At 58.6% G+C, this 14,242-nt stretch overlaps 1 protein-coding gene across 2 annotated transcripts; it reads right to left on the bottom strand.

The window, feature by feature from the left end:
- Nucleotides 1-444: 444 nt before the first annotated feature.
- Nucleotides 445-13,952, bottom strand: VARS1 (valyl-tRNA synthetase 1). Of its 2 annotated transcripts, none has more exons than XM_028120584.2 (30): nucleotides 13,872-13,952; nucleotides 13,174-13,596; nucleotides 11,982-12,116; nucleotides 11,764-11,902; nucleotides 11,423-11,547; nucleotides 11,254-11,341; nucleotides 10,906-11,006; nucleotides 10,643-10,770; nucleotides 7,372-7,536; nucleotides 7,077-7,158; nucleotides 6,507-6,626; nucleotides 6,311-6,419; nucleotides 6,135-6,229; nucleotides 5,592-5,682; nucleotides 5,231-5,355; nucleotides 5,042-5,145; nucleotides 4,803-4,961; nucleotides 4,596-4,686; nucleotides 4,366-4,471; nucleotides 4,205-4,275; nucleotides 3,992-4,117; nucleotides 3,561-3,665; nucleotides 3,409-3,477; nucleotides 3,242-3,320; nucleotides 3,019-3,146; nucleotides 2,487-2,642; nucleotides 2,110-2,316; nucleotides 1,926-2,037; nucleotides 1,487-1,812; nucleotides 445-587 (listed from the first exon to the last, which is right to left on the bottom strand). In XM_028120584.2, exons 2-30 carry the CDS (start codon nucleotides 13,558-13,560, stop codon nucleotides 519-521), a joined length of 3,798 nt encoding a protein of 1,265 aa, XP_027976385.1. In that variant the 5' UTR covers nucleotides 13,561-13,596; nucleotides 13,872-13,952; the 3' UTR covers nucleotides 445-518. The 2 variants fall into 2 exon arrangements, with proteins under 2 accessions (XP_027976385.1, XP_027976386.1); XM_028120585.2 differs by having other exon boundaries at nucleotides 11,254-11,338.
- Nucleotides 13,953-14,242: the final 290 nt, after the last annotated feature.

Raw genomic sequence — 14,242 nt, 5'->3', positions numbered from 1 at the left:
TCTGAGTCCCCTCTCTAGGCCTGTCCCCTACCTGGTTGCTGGGTCTCCGGCAGGGCCGCTAGGGCGTGGCATCACAGGGCACTTAGGTCAGAGTTATACTTAACCTAAGCGGGACCCAGCGGAGGGGGAGGGAGGCCTGGAGGGGGCGGCAGGCCGGGCAGCCCCCGGCCCCTCTACTCATGCCCGCACAAGACCACAGGCAGCAGCCGGCACCAGGGCGGGCCTCCCTCAGCCGCAGGGCACAGGTGAGTGGAGAAGAGCTGGCGGGAGGGAGTGAGCAACGTGACTCAGGCCTGGCTCAGTGCCAGGGACAGACCCAGACAGATGCACCCCTCTGCCCACCCGGTGCCTCTGGCCTGGCCGGTAGCCCGCTGTGTCCGAGGGTGCAGGCATCCAGGCCCTCAGCGCCCCACCCCAGCCCCAGCACGCACACACAACAGCTGGTTTTGTGGCAAAATATTTTATTGCTGCCACCCCATGGTGGACACTGGGGGTTATGAGGACTGGAGTCGGGTGTATCACAGCATCTTCTGGAACAGCGCGATGGCCTCATCCACCTTCCTGAGCTCTGCTTCTGTCTGTTGGAGCTGGGGGTGGAGCAAAGGAGAGGGGGCGGTGGGTGGTGAGGACCCAGGCCCAAGAGGAGACCAACGCCAGGAGCGGGGGCACAGCCCATGCCCACGATGGCAGAGGGGTCCGAGTTGGAAAGATGGCTGAGGACCACAGGCAGGGAGTACTCTGGGGACTGTGTGAGCCTGGCTGGACCGCTCCCCCCTAATTCTCACCAGCCTCCCCAGCAGCACCCGCCTTCTCTTCCGGCATCCCTGACCTCCCAGTTCTTGCCTTCTGCTAGAGTGGTCAGGCCCCAAAAGACAAAGGGGCCTCAGAGCCAGCAGCCCTGCCCCGGGGTGGACGGTAGGGCACAGGGGTTAGGGACAGAGGCTCCTACGCAGCCACTGGGCCCTCATTCGTAAAATGGCAATGGTAATACCCTGAGCCCTGCACGGACTTCCGGGAGAACGGATGGAGACAGCCCCGCTCAGCGGCCAAGGCTCTGTAACTCAGCCTCTGCTCATTTCTGTGTGCGTCCCTGCGGTTCACCCCACTGCTCCGCCCTGGAGAGATCCCAGGTGAGCCCGCCGGGCTCTCTGACTGTAGGTGGTCCCCAGTCCAGCTCCAGGCATGTGGGATGCCAAGTTCCAGGCACCGGGGCAGGCACAAGGGCCCTGCCTGGGAGGCAGGATACCTGGTTCTAGGTCTGCCTCCGTCCTCACCTTGTGTGACCCGGGGGTATGCCCCTGCTCCCGGCTTTTCTTCGTGTAAGAGAACAGATTACACGGACCCCACCTGTTCAAGGGGCCCAGGCTACCTGCTCCCCCGTGACTGCCCAGGGCTGGGCGGCGTGCAGCTGTGGGGACGGGGTCTGATGACGGAGCGAGCGCACGGGGAGGGATACGGGGAAGGAGCGCCCGCCCACCCCACACACCTTGGCTCTGTCTGCCTCCTGGACGTCGAGGGGCACCTTGCTAGGGTAGCCCGCAGCAGCGCGGCGCTCCCGCAGACGCTGGGCCTGGCGCTGGGCCTCGCTGCGCTTGGCCTGCAGCTTGCCCAGCTCCCGCGCGGGGTCCACCAGCCCCTGCAGCTGCAGGTGGACGGAGCAGCGGTCAGAGGCCAGGGCCACGGCACAGCCCTGCGGCACAGGGGCCCCCAGGGCCAAGACGGCCACCACACCCGCACTGGCCAGCGTCTGCACGTAGCCCGACACCGCCGACCCCAGAGCACCTGTGGCCGCGTCAGCCACCTCCAGGAAACCTGCGGGGCAGGGAGGGAGGAGAGATGTGGCCCCAAGGAGACATGACACGAGGCACCGTGCCGGATGATGGTCCCAGAGTGGACCCGGGTGGGGGTGGGGGCCTGAGGCTCACAGTCAGGCCGGATCCGGGTGAGGTTGTAGTCCGCCCGCAGGGAGCGCACAGCTCGCGTGATGCTTAGGGCCAGGTCCATGGCAGATTCCGCCTCAGGGTCCTTCCAGGAGCACTGCGGGGGGAGGAGGGGGTGAGGGCGGCTGGGCGGCAGGCCAGAGCCCCCCCCTCCAGCCACACCCCATACCTCTGAGGGCTCCGGATAGGGGGTAACACAGAGGCTAGGGGGAGCTTGCAGTGTCCGCCGGGGCAGCCTCTGGAACAGCTCCTCAGTCACGAAGGGCATGAAGGGTGACAGCAGCCGCAGGCCAACGTCCAGGCAGGTGTAGAGGGTCTGGCGAGCACACTCGGCCGCCACTTGGTCCACCCCATTCAGCACGGGCTTCAGGCACTCCTAGGGGCCGGGAAGCACAGGGCTCGGGTGGAAAAGGTCTGGCCTCCAGCCCTCCCTGTGCCTGGAGGACTGGGAAGGTGACAGGCTGGTCCAGGTCTCATGGCCAGCCACCGGCAAAGCAAGGCCCAGGGCTCCACCGCCCCCCCCGCCCCCCCCCCTTTCCTCCTCACCAGGTAGACATCACAGAGCTCGTAGAGCCAGAAACTGTACTGCGCAGTGGTGGCGGCTGGGAAGTCGTAGGCCTGGAAGCCTTGGTTGCTAAGCCTCACGGCCTCAGTCAGCCGGCTGCGGATCCAGCGGTCTGCCAGGCTCTCATGGCCTCCAGGCTTGGGAAGAAGGAGCGTATCAGCCAGGAGGTCCCATACGCGCAGGGGCAGGGAGGCAGAAGCCCTGGGGGCGGGGGGGGGCAGGAACCACGGACAGGCCTGCATTCCAGGAGCCTGATAGGTCCGAAGCCACCATCATGTGCTCAGTATGGGGAGGAAAACGGAGAGGCCTGCCCCAGTGCCCCAGGCTTTCACTGTAACGGTCTGTCCTGTGTCCATCCGTCCCCTCAGTTACATGAAGGCTCTTCCAGGGCAGGAGCTGGGCCACCTGACTCCGTGGCTGGGATCCTGACAGCATGGGCCACGCCTGATGCCTGGTGGCCAGCGTGCAGCCTTTGTGTGGTGCTGCCCCCCTGGCCACCTAGCGGGTTCTCACCTCAGAGGTCGGTGAGGGCACAAAACCCTTCCCAAGGCCCCGGAGGGCAAACTTGGTGGCGTTCCAGAGCTTGTTGCAGAAGTGGCGGTACCCCAATATCCGGTTCACGTCCAGGTTGATGTCACGACCTGGGTGGGAGCGAAGGGTGAATCCTTGCCATTCTCCCTCCCGACTCTGCCCACCGTGGGGAAGGGACTTGGCCAAGAGGTTTTGGAGGCCATACCCTGGGATGTGTAGGCACAGAGTCCAAACCGGAGGGCGTCGGTGCCACACTCGGGAATCCCGGCCGGGAAGTCTGCCTTCTGTGGGGTGGAGTCAATGGAGGAGCGCCTTGAGGCGGCCGCACCTCCCTCAGCCCACACTCCAAGCCCCAGAGCCCGCCCTCGGTACCTGCCCTTCTTTAGCCTTCTCCACCTCACTGGGATCCAGGTTGCTGCTCAGTAACTGGTCGTGGAGGCCCTGAGGGTGAGGTGGGAGCGGTCAGGGGGCCCACGGCCACAGCCCCACGGCCCTTCCCAGCCTGGCCCAGAGCACAGCCCCACCTGCAGGGAGACTCCGTGGATGACGTCCAGGGGGTCGATGACATTGCCTAGAGACTTGCTCATCTTTCGGCCGTGGGCATCTCGCACGATGGCGTGGAGGTAGACCTGGCAGGGAAGGCCCACGACCATGGGTCTCCTCACCCAGACCCCAGTGCCTGCCCCGGGCCCTGCACCGAGTCAGCCCCATACCGAACCCCCGACCCCTCGGTGTCCCTGTCAGTCCACTCAGCACCTTCATGGGAATTAGAGGTACTCCCTCCTCCAGGAAGCCAGGGCACAGAATCACTGTGTGCAGCCCCGGCTGGCTTTCAGTCCCCACGAGCCCTCCCTGGCCGGGCTGCGCCCTGTGTCCCCATGCATGCTGAGCCTGAGCTGCGGCACGGGAGCAGGGTGAGGTAGAGACTGTGGGACAGTCTCGGCAGTCTTCACACCTCTTTGAAGGGCAGCTTGCCAGTGAGCTTCAGGCCAAGCATGACCATCCTGGCCACCCAGAAGAAGAGGATGTCATGGCCCGTCTCCAGCAGCGTCCCCGGGTAGAACACACTCAGATCTTCTGACTGGGGGCGGAGCAGGGCATGAGGGGGGGCCAAGCACCCACCTCCCAGGTCCCCACCCGACCCTGAACCAGTCCCTCAGGAACATACCTGGTTGGGCCAGCCGAAAATGGAGAAGGGAAAGAGACCAGAAGAAAACCACGTGTCCAGGACATCCTCATCTGAGGGAGGCCAGAGGTCAGAGGTCAGAGGAGGGAGAGATGAGGATCAGAGCCCCGGCTCTGCCCTCCACCCCCCAGGCCCTGCCTTGCCTTGCTGGAGACTGATCTTGTCAGGGGACACTCCAAATTCCTTGGCCGCCTTCTCCCGGGCCTCGGCCTCGCTGCGCCCGCTCACCCAGTACCGCCCATCCGGGTCCTGCAGGTAGAGTAAGTGCCGAGGGGGCGGCTCGGCCTCGCCACACCCCCTCCCGCCAGCGAGGACCCAAGGAAACCACAGCTCCTGGAGATGGGCCAGTGTCCAACTCCGGCCCAGGTCTCACCTGCCCTGAGGGCACGGCGGGGTCACTGACTGTGACGAAGTAGGCTGGGATGCGGTGGCCCCACCACAGCTGCCGGGAGATGCACCAGTCCCTGCAAGGGGGGCCGGCGGGGGGGGGTGGAATCAGGCAGGGGAGGGAGGTGCCCTGGCCTGCGCCCTGCCCGGCCTCTCACCCAATGCCCCTCCCCACATCGAGGGGCTGACGCACCGGATGTTGTCCATCCAGGCATGCCACGTCCGCTGATGGGCCTCAGGGAGGATGCGGAGGTCGCCCCGTGTCACGGCGGCACTGGCGGCCTGGGCCATCTCCCCACAGCGCACGTACCACTGCGGCCGCAGCAGAGGCTCCACCACATCCTTGGACCGGCTGTGGGGACACACGGATGGGGCGATCAAGGGGTGGAGTGCCGCGAGGAGCCCCTTCCCCACCCCGGCCCCCAGCCTCACTTGCAAAGCGGCACCACCATGGGGTTGTCCTCGACACCCCGGAACAGTCCCCGCTCCTTCAGTGCTGCCAGCACCGCCTTCCTGGCCTCAAACCTCGGTAGGCCCTGGGTGGGAGACAGGCCCCATCACGGCCATGCTTAGGTACCCCACCGTCTCTCGACCTGGCCCCCGCACCCCCAGCAGTCTCACCAGGAAAGGTGGGGGCACGTTGATGAGGGCCCCTCGGGAGTCCATGATGCTGATGGCCTCCAAGCCGTGCCGCTGCCCGACCTCATAGTCGGTCTGGTCGTGTGCAGGGGTGATCTTCACCGCACCTGGGGTGTACGTGGGGGTGCCCGGGGCATGAGGGACTCGGTGGAGTCTCTTTCTACCACCCCCTTTTGCTGAAAGATGTGGCTCCCAAACCACCCTTCTCTAGTATAGTCCCCTGAAACCCAGCCCAGGTCCTGCTGCTTCAGGAAAAGCTTGTTTCTTTTTCTTCGATCGGGAAGAGGAATGACTGGAGTGCGCCTGACGGCCTCCTCTCTCCAGAGGACAGCCCCCTGCTCACCTGTGCCAAACTCCATGTCCACAAAATCGTCAAAGACAATGGGGAGGCTCCGAGACAAGAATGGATGGATCACGCTCTTCCCCTTCAGGTGCTGGGGACAGAGGGTGACGTCAAAAGTTCAAGAAGGCCTGGACCCAACTCCCTCCTATCCAGGGAGGTGTTGTCCCAACACCCAAATTCCATCTTCAGGGCCAGAAAGGAGCTGAAGATGACTTTCCTTTTTTTTAAAGATTTTTATTTATTTATTTGACAGAGAGACACAGCAAGAGAGGGAACACAAGCAGGGGCAGAGGGAGAGGGAGAAGCAGGCTTCCCGCGGAGCAGGGAGCCCAATGTGGGGCTCGATCCCAGGACCCTGGGATCATGACCTGAGCCAAAGGCAGACGCTTAACCACTGAGCCACCCAGGTGCCCCTAAAAATGAGTTTCTAAGCCAATTTTCTTCTCAGCCAAGGGGCTCGGTGCCCATCCCACCCTCATTCACAGTGTGGGAGCCCCTTCTAGCCAGCACTCCTCCCCAGCTGTGGGCAGCACCCCGCCACACCTGATATCTAGGATCTTTGGGGTGCACGGCTATGGCCACGTCGCCCAGCATTGTTTCGATCCGAGTTGTTGCCACCACCACCTCCTCGTCACTGTCTGGGGTGACATGCGGCCTGTGGGTCTCAGCTCTGGCCCCTTCTCCACCCAGCCCAGGACCCTGGTGCCCCTGGCTCCTACCTGAGCCTTGGACCTTGTAGGCGAAGGAGACAAGGACCCCAAACTCCACCTTCTCCTTGTAGCCAGGCACAGAGAGCAGAGTGCGACCTGTCAGCTCCTTTTTATCCACCTGTGACATGGGTATTAAGAGAAGTGGCCTAGGAGCCGGGGCTGGGGGTGGAGATGGAGACAGCCTGGGCTGGGGGTGGAGGCACACCTCGATGTCAGAGATGGCAGAGTTGAGGCTGCAGGACCAGTTGACGAGGCGGGTACTGCGGTAGATGACTCCTTCCTCGTGGAGCCGGACAAAGGCCTCTGTCACAGCTGCGGAGAGTTTCTGGGGAGCAGGGGGAGGCAGAGCTGGGCCCAGCTGCCCAGGGGCCCAGGCAGCAGGATCTGGTGAGACCTCGGCTGTCCAGAGTCCCACCGACCAGCTCACAGACCCCTTTGAGGGCTGGAGGGGAGAAGTACTTTTCTTGAAGAGGAGAGAGGGCTATGGGGACACAAGAAGCCACTCAGCTATGGAGAGGTGCTAGTGAAGAGAATCCTGGGAGTTCAGGCTCCACAGGGAGGCCCTATCATGTGCCACCTGGAAGAATCTGAGCTCCCAGGGAACCAAGGGCCATGAGAAGGGGCGAGAAGTGGTATTTGCAGCTGAGCCCTTAGTGGTTTCCTTTAGGTGGTGGGCTCCTAGGGGAGGGCCACAGTGTGTGTGCTCTCTTCCGCGGATTACTCGCTCTGAGGAGCTTCCCACTTCTGCCCCGGGCCTGAGACCCCTCCTACTCACAGGGTCCATGGTGAAACAGGCTCGATTCCAGTCCAAGGAGCTGCCAAGCTTCTTCAGCTGGTGGTAAATCCGGTCACCTTTCCTGGAAGTGGACAGACAGGCCCGGAGGCACTCAGGCCAGGACTGGAGGGAGACATGAGGTGGCTGATGGGACGGGGAACCACTCATCCCTCTGAAAGTGACCTGGGCCCCAGAGCCAACTGAACCTCAGCCTCTGTGAGGGCCTGGCCCCGCAGCCAGGGCCGGAGGCTACAGAGGTCTTATCTGGACAGGGGACGGGGTGCTTCACACTCACTCCTCTTTCCACTTCCAGACCTCCTGCAGGAAGGCCTCTCGACCCAGCTGGTGCCGGCTCAGGCCCTGCTCGCGCCAGAGCTTCTTCTCCACCACCACCTGGGTGGCAATGCCCGCGTGGTCACAGCCAGGGTTCCACAGGGTGGTCTCCCCGCGCATGCGGTGCCTGTGGGAAGAGCCAAGAGGACCCGAGGTGAGTGGGCCAGGGGACCTGGCACCAAAGGAAAAGGGGCTCCTGGGCAGGGAGTTAATGGACTCAGGAAAAAAGGGGGAGATGGGGAGGAATCCTCCCAATTCTAAAATTACTCAGGGAGAGATGTACAAGGACAGCCAAGGCAGTTTGACAAAAGAACAAGGAGGCTTGTGCCCAACCAGAAAGCAAAACATAGGAGAGGGTTACGATTATTCAAACAGGGAGTTACTACGGAGGAACACAGCTACAGATTAAGGGAACAAAACAGTGTCTGGAAACAGATCTGAGCAACCTTAGTATTCGTTGAAAGTAACATTTCTTATCAGTAGGGAAATGATAATCAACCGAATAAATCTGTTTGGGACAACTAGTGATTAGTGCCCTACCTCCCAATATTCACAAAGGTAAATCCTAGTCCGATTCATGAACTCAACACTATTAGAAAAGCGTTAGGAAAAAAATGACATACTTTCAAAACTAAAAAAAAAAGAAAAAAACAACACAGATGAAAATGTTTCTAAATTTGAGGTAGGAAAGGCCTTCTTTAACAAGACACAAAGTTAAAGAACTACTGGCAAACCAGGGCGCCTGAGGAACGCCTGGGTGGCTCAGTCGGTTAAGCGTCTGCCTTCAGCTTAGATCATGATCCCAGGGTGCTGGGCCCGAGCCCCGCATCAGGTTCCCTGCTTGGCGGGAAGCCTGCTTCTCCCTCTGCCTGCAGCTCTCCCTGCTTGTGACCTCTCTCTCTGACAAATAAATAAAATCTTTAAAAGAATAAAAAAAAAAAATTAAGGGGCACCTGGGTGGCTCAGTCGTTAAGCATCTGCCTTCAGCTCAAGTCATGATCCCAGGGTCCTGGGATCGAGCCCTGCATCGGGCTCCCTGCTCCGCGGGAAGCCTGCTTCTCCCTCTCCCACTCCCCCTGCTTACGTTCCCTCTCCCGCTGTCTCTGTCAAATAAATAAATAAAATCTTAAAAAAAAAAACCATGGTGCCTGGCTGGCTCAGTCAGTTAAGCGTCTGCCTTCGGCTCAGGTCCTGATCTCAGGGTCCTGGGATCCAGCCCTGCATTGGGCTCCCTGCTCAGCGGGGAGCCTGCTTCTCCCACTCTCCCTGCCCCTCTCCCACCTTGTGCCCCGCCCTCAAATACATAAATAAATAAAAGGTTGCTACCTTAAGAGTTTTCTAAAAGTGTTCGTTCTTTTCTGTTAATAACTTGACCGTTGTGTGTTACGTATATTTAACACAACTCTGTTTTTCCAGCTTTCAATTCCTTGCAAAATTCTCAATCTGATGTTGTATCCCCAGTGCCCAGAGCAGAGCTGGCATAGTGATGTCCAATAAGTATTTTTCGATCAAATTAATTTAGTAAGTAGGACTCTAAAAAAACTTCTTAAAACTTAAAATATAATAAACTCTGGCTTCCAAAGATAAAAAGTTGTTTTAAAATACATTTTTAGGGGCGCCTGGGTGGCTCAGTTGGTTAAGCATCCGACTCTTGATTTCAGCTCAGGTCACAATCTCTGGGTCCTGGGATAGAGCCCCGCCTCGGGCTCTGCGCTCAGCGGGGAGTCTGCATGTCTCTCTCACTCTCTCCCTCTGCCCCTTTCCCTGCTTGTGCTCTCTCTCTAAAATAAATAAAAGTACTTTTTTAAAAGAACTTGTCACGTGGAATACTAGGTTATATACTTGTGAACACTGTTAATGTGTCGGGAGCAGGAGCAAGTGCTAGAACAGGCGAAAACATTCACAATACACGTAACAAACCAAAAGATCAGTATCCAGAATATTAAAGAATCTTCCAACAACTAAATCTTCCAACCAACTAAAGAAAAAAAACGGAATCAATAGGAAAACGGATGAAAGATAGGTACAGATGATTTATATACAAGGAAACCTGACTGGCCGAGAAACACGAACAGGCATGGCCTCGGAAATGAGGAGTAACAGAGGTACCATGTTTTTGCCCATCAGATTGGCAGACACACACCGATAATGTCCAGGGTCAGAAAGGGCATGGGGAAATGAATGCCCTCACAGGCAGTTCACGGAGGTGTAAGTCACTGAAGCCATTGTGGAGGCAACTTAATATAAGCATGCCCCTCCAACGGAGCAGTTTCACTTCTTGGTAGTACACCAGAGAAATCCTTCCACTCACACCTGAGAAAGCATATACAGGAATGTGCGTTCCAGCCAGGTGTTCGAAACAGAAAAACTAGGCAACAACCATTATTAAGAAAGTGACTCCGTTATGGTATAACCACACTATCAAAAGCTGTGGCACAATAAAAGAAAACGGAGTCAGTCTGTGTACAAAAACAAGGAAAGATCTCCAAAATAGACTGCTAAGTATAAGAAAAAAGTTGTGGAGTAACATGTTTGGCATGAGTCTCTTCTGTTAAAGAATAGAAAAAAGAAAAACCCACCCAAAAAGAAAATTATAAATTTCTATGGATACACGTATTTGTAAGTAAACAGATAAGAGATCTGGAATGATACACATAAAAGTGGTAATAATGGCTAAAGTTCGCGAGGGACTAGGTCTACAGGGACGTAGGCAAAAAGACTTAAAGCTTTAAATTTCTTACAAAAACATATTTACATATTTCTTGTTTAACTCAAAGTTGTTTTTATTTTTTTTAGATTTTATTTATTTCTTTGACAGACACACACACAGCGAGAGAGGGAACACAAGCAGGGAGAGTGGCAGAGGGAGAAGCAGGCTTCCCGCTGAGCAGGGAGCCCAATGTGGGGCTCGATCCCAGGACCCTGGGATCATGACCTGAGCCGAAGGCAGACGCTTAACGACTGAGCCACCCAGGCGCTCCTAAAGTTACTTTTAGTACCAAGACAAGGGAGACGAGAGTCTGCAAGCGAGGGGTGCCGGCTGCCTAAGGGAGGGCGCCAATGATCAGATATGGGACTGATGGGGAGAGAAGCGGATCGCCACGAGGGGGCACAGCTGAGGGCGCATATGAAAGAAGAGAGGACAGAGGACTGTTCAGGAAGAGAAGGGAGGACTAGAGAGAGGAGGCAGAGAAGGCAGAGGGAACAGGTGGAAGGAGAGAATAGGAGCTTACCACCGCGTCAGGGAGTCCTGGATGGCATTGGTGAGTGCGTGGCCCAGGTGCAGGGAGCCTGTCACATTGGGGGGTGGGATGCACAGCATGAAGATTCCCCGGGGATTTGGTGCGGACACACTGGAACGCTGATGGGGGAGGAAGGATGGGCACATGCTAAGGCCTCCCATCACCTCTCCCGCCCCCTCCCAGGCAAGGGGTCCCTCGGCCCTGCTGTCGCCCTCCCACATGTCCTCCAGGCCTGGGCAGCAGAGCCCACTCACTCCATACTCCGGCTTGAAGAAGCCCTGCTGCTCCCACCAAGGATACCAGGCAGCTTCCACATACTGAGGGCTGTAGGAGTCTGGCATGGTGCCACTGACATCTGGGGGAGACATGGGGAGGGTCAGTGCCTGAGAATGGGAGCAGCTGGGACAATGGGCCAGCAGAGGCGCCGGGCCTCTGTGGCTCACATCATAGGACAGACAGGCATTGGGAAATCTGGGCGGCTGTGCAAATCCTCCAAAGCCAAGTGGTGGGAGCAAGGGCAGAGCAGGAAGGGCTAACACCAAGGAAAGCAGCAGCTGAGGAGGGTGGAAATGAAGGGTGGGGGTCCTTTCCCCTTCTTGTACCTTTCTTTTCCCCAGCTGGGGTTGGGAGGTCATAGGTAATGACCCCAGGATCCCGTTTCCCCCTCTTCTCTGGTTTTGGTTTCTTCTGCTTGGGAGGGAAAAGATATAGGCAGAGAAATCATCCACCCACCATGGTGCCAACCTTCCAGTTCGACCCTTAGCTTCTCACCTCTGCTGGGGGGGGTTGCTGCTGCTGGGTCTTTTGCTTCTGTTGGAATTTCTCTAGCTTCTCCCGTTTTTTTGCCTCTTTCTTGAGTTGAGTAGCCGTCTTTGGGGGTGCAGGGACCTCGGGAACTAGAGAGAGGCACAGAAACGCCACCTTAGCCCACTGGGGACCCTCTCTGTTAACCACGCCATGATGCTTCGCATGGGCCATTCCAGCCGCCCCAGGGCTCCCCGTGCTGGTTTCCCACTTCACCCTCCCTCAGGCCCCTTCCCGAGTGACTCGCCATTCCTAAAAGAAAAAAGGAAAGTGAGCTACAGAGAAGGCCCAGAGGAAGCCCTCCTCACCTGGCTGTTGAGAGAGGGGTCTGGCCCCCGAGTACAGAACCACCTCTCCCAGCACTGCCCGGAATTCTGGCTGCTGGACACACGTGATGAACCAGCGCGTCACATTACCCCAGATCCGGCGCGCAGGGGGGTCCAGGACCTGGGTGGGTGAAAAGAAATGAAACACCCTTAGTCTGAGGAGAGCCGCCCTCGTTCTTCCCCAGGCCCCTGTGACTCACGTAACGGAAAGGCAGCAGCAAGGCTGTGACAGCCGCCAGGTCAGCCAGCGTGGGGGCCTCCCCAGCCAGGTAGGTGTGCAGCCGAAGCCACTCTTCCAGGGGGCTCAGGGCCCGACCCAGGGCCCCCAGGGCAGCCTAGCGGGAGAGGGAAGGGCTATGAGACAAGGTTTGGCCCACCTCAATCCCCACCCCTACCCCCACCCAATCCATGTGGCCCCCTTCTGCTCCCACAAATCACCACCTGAGGCCAAATGGTCATAACAAAAGTATTCCCATTGGTTCAATAAATTCCTGCTGAACACTTACTATGTGCCAGATGCAATGTATTAAACATCAGAAGTTAAAGACTGCATGAATCAACCCAGTAATTGCTTCAAGAAGTATTTATTCATTAAGCACCTACTACAGGTCGGGCACTTCTCTATAAATAACATGGAGACAAGCACAGACCCTGACTGGTGGAGTTTACTTACACTCCAGTAGGGGAGACAGTAAACGCGCAAATACAGAATGCATTACCCTATTTTTCTCCCTAAGTTACCCTATTTTTCTCCGTAAGTGTTATGAAGAAAAATAAATCAGGCTGAGGGGGACAAGGCATTCCAGAGAGGGGACCTCTATGGTAGACAGAGTAAGCAGGATATGAGAGAGCAAGCCAGGGTCACATAATCATCTCATTCACTCATTCATTCATTGAAGAAATACTAAGGATCCACCATGTGCTCAAAACTCTGCAAAGAGGTGGTCTGCTTTGGAAGGACTCACAGCCTCAGTCTGGTCTAGTTTCTCTCTCCTCTTCCTTCCCCATCTCCCCCAGCACGGCTACCTCTCCCACCCCACTTGCCTCTCTTCTCTCCAGTCTTTTCCTATGTTTCTCAGTAACCACCTTCATCAGCTTCAGACTCCTCAAACTTCTACTCCCAGACTTTAAAACACCTGGCACCAGACTATGCTCTGCACACCTCTTTTCATCTTCTCAACGTGTTCCTCAACATGGAAATTTCCATTCTCAAAGATGGGAAGACCAAGACTCAGTTTAAGAAACCTGCCCAAGGTTATCATACCAGGTGGCAATCTGGGATGTGATCAGTGTTTCTCTACCTCTGACACGCAGTCTTCCTGTCTCATTATCCATTCTACTCTTTCTTCTAAATTTCCCCCTCTTCCTTCTTCCATTCTTCTTCCCACTCACCTGGGGGTCCTGGGCAGAGCTCCGGAGTCCCAAGGCCGGCAGCGTTGCTCCACAGGCAGCTGGTATTAGCTCCGTGTCGGCATAACTGACCCACTGTTGGACCAGGACGGCGGCCCGGCTACCGCCAGGGCCCCCTAGGCCTGCCGGCCACAGCAGCTGGGCCACAGCGGTGGCCCCCCACACCCAGAGCCCACCGGGCCCCTGCTCCAGGGCGGGCAGGCGGGGTGGGGGAAAGGGAGTCCTGCTGGTCGGAGGTGGCTGGAGACAGATTCGGGGGTGGGCTCCTCCCCAGCCCGGCCCCTCCCCAGCCTCCCCATAGCGCGCCGCTATAAGGGCACGGAGGCTGGGGAAGGCGTCGGGATGAGGGGAGACATACAGGATGGACATGGTTACGCAGGGAGTCCGAACGAGGTGGAAGAGAACCTAAGGAGCAAGAGAGACAGGGGATGACTGAGGGACTCAGAGGCGTCCTATCGGGAGAACAGAGGGGACCCCGTGGGGACTCCTGTATCGCAGGCGTCCGGGACCCCCAGGGCTGGAGGTCTGACCCGGCCTTAAGAGCCAAGGGCCTGGCTCTCGGAGTGGCAGTGCCGATGGGAGACTCCCCATGATCGTGCGTGCTCGGGGACTGCGGAAGGCTCGGGCTAGCCAGCCCCTCGGCGTCCGGGAGGACGCGGGCTCGGGCCGCAGGTACGTACTAGCGGGAGGTGGTCACGCCGAGCCGGACAGCCACCTTGCGGCCGGACGCCGGCCGAAGGTGGACCGGCCTGGCGGCCGGAGCCGAGGAGTCGGGCGAGCGGGGACGGTGGGCGGTTCTCCGGGCGACCCCAGCTCCCTGCGACCGCCGCCGGGCCGTGGGAGCCCACGTGTTCCCCCCCCCGCCCGGCTTTGTGACAACGAGCGTTTCCGGGCCTGCGGGTCCTGGCGCGGGCGGCCGTGCTCCGCCTGCGCGGGCGGGGGCTGCCCCGCCCGACACTCGCCCAGGTCCGCGCCGCCCGCCGCCGGCCAAGCTCACGAGGGACGGCGCGGAGCGCGGGCACAGGAGCGAAGGACGCTCCCGGGACCGCGC

The sequence above is a fragment of the Eumetopias jubatus genome, unplaced genomic scaffold, assembly GCF_037043125.1.
Source record: "Eumetopias jubatus isolate StellerSeaLion01/CBP00866 unplaced genomic scaffold, mEumJub1_p1.0 scaffold_6, whole genome shotgun sequence".
In the NCBI taxonomy this organism is placed as follows: Eukaryota; Metazoa; Chordata; class Mammalia; order Carnivora; family Otariidae; genus Eumetopias; species Eumetopias jubatus.
Note: the sequence above shows the minus strand (reverse complement) of the source record. Positions and strands in the feature narration are given on the sequence as shown.

Bases quoted from the DNA above. Each gene is read 5' to 3' on its own strand.
- VARS1 (XM_028120584.2), bottom strand. From the start codon at position 13,560: ATGTCCATCCTGTATGTCTCCCCTCATCCCGACGCCTTCCCCAGCCTC. The intron at 6,627-7,076 runs GTGAGTAGGAGG...CCTGCTCCCCAG, and splicing joins CCTGTTTCACCATGGACCCT to AAACTCTCCGCAGCTGTGAC. The intron at 3,321-3,408 runs GTACCGAGGGCG...TCCACCCCACAG, and splicing joins AGAAGGCTAAAGAAGGGCAG to AAGGCAGACTTCCCGGCCGG.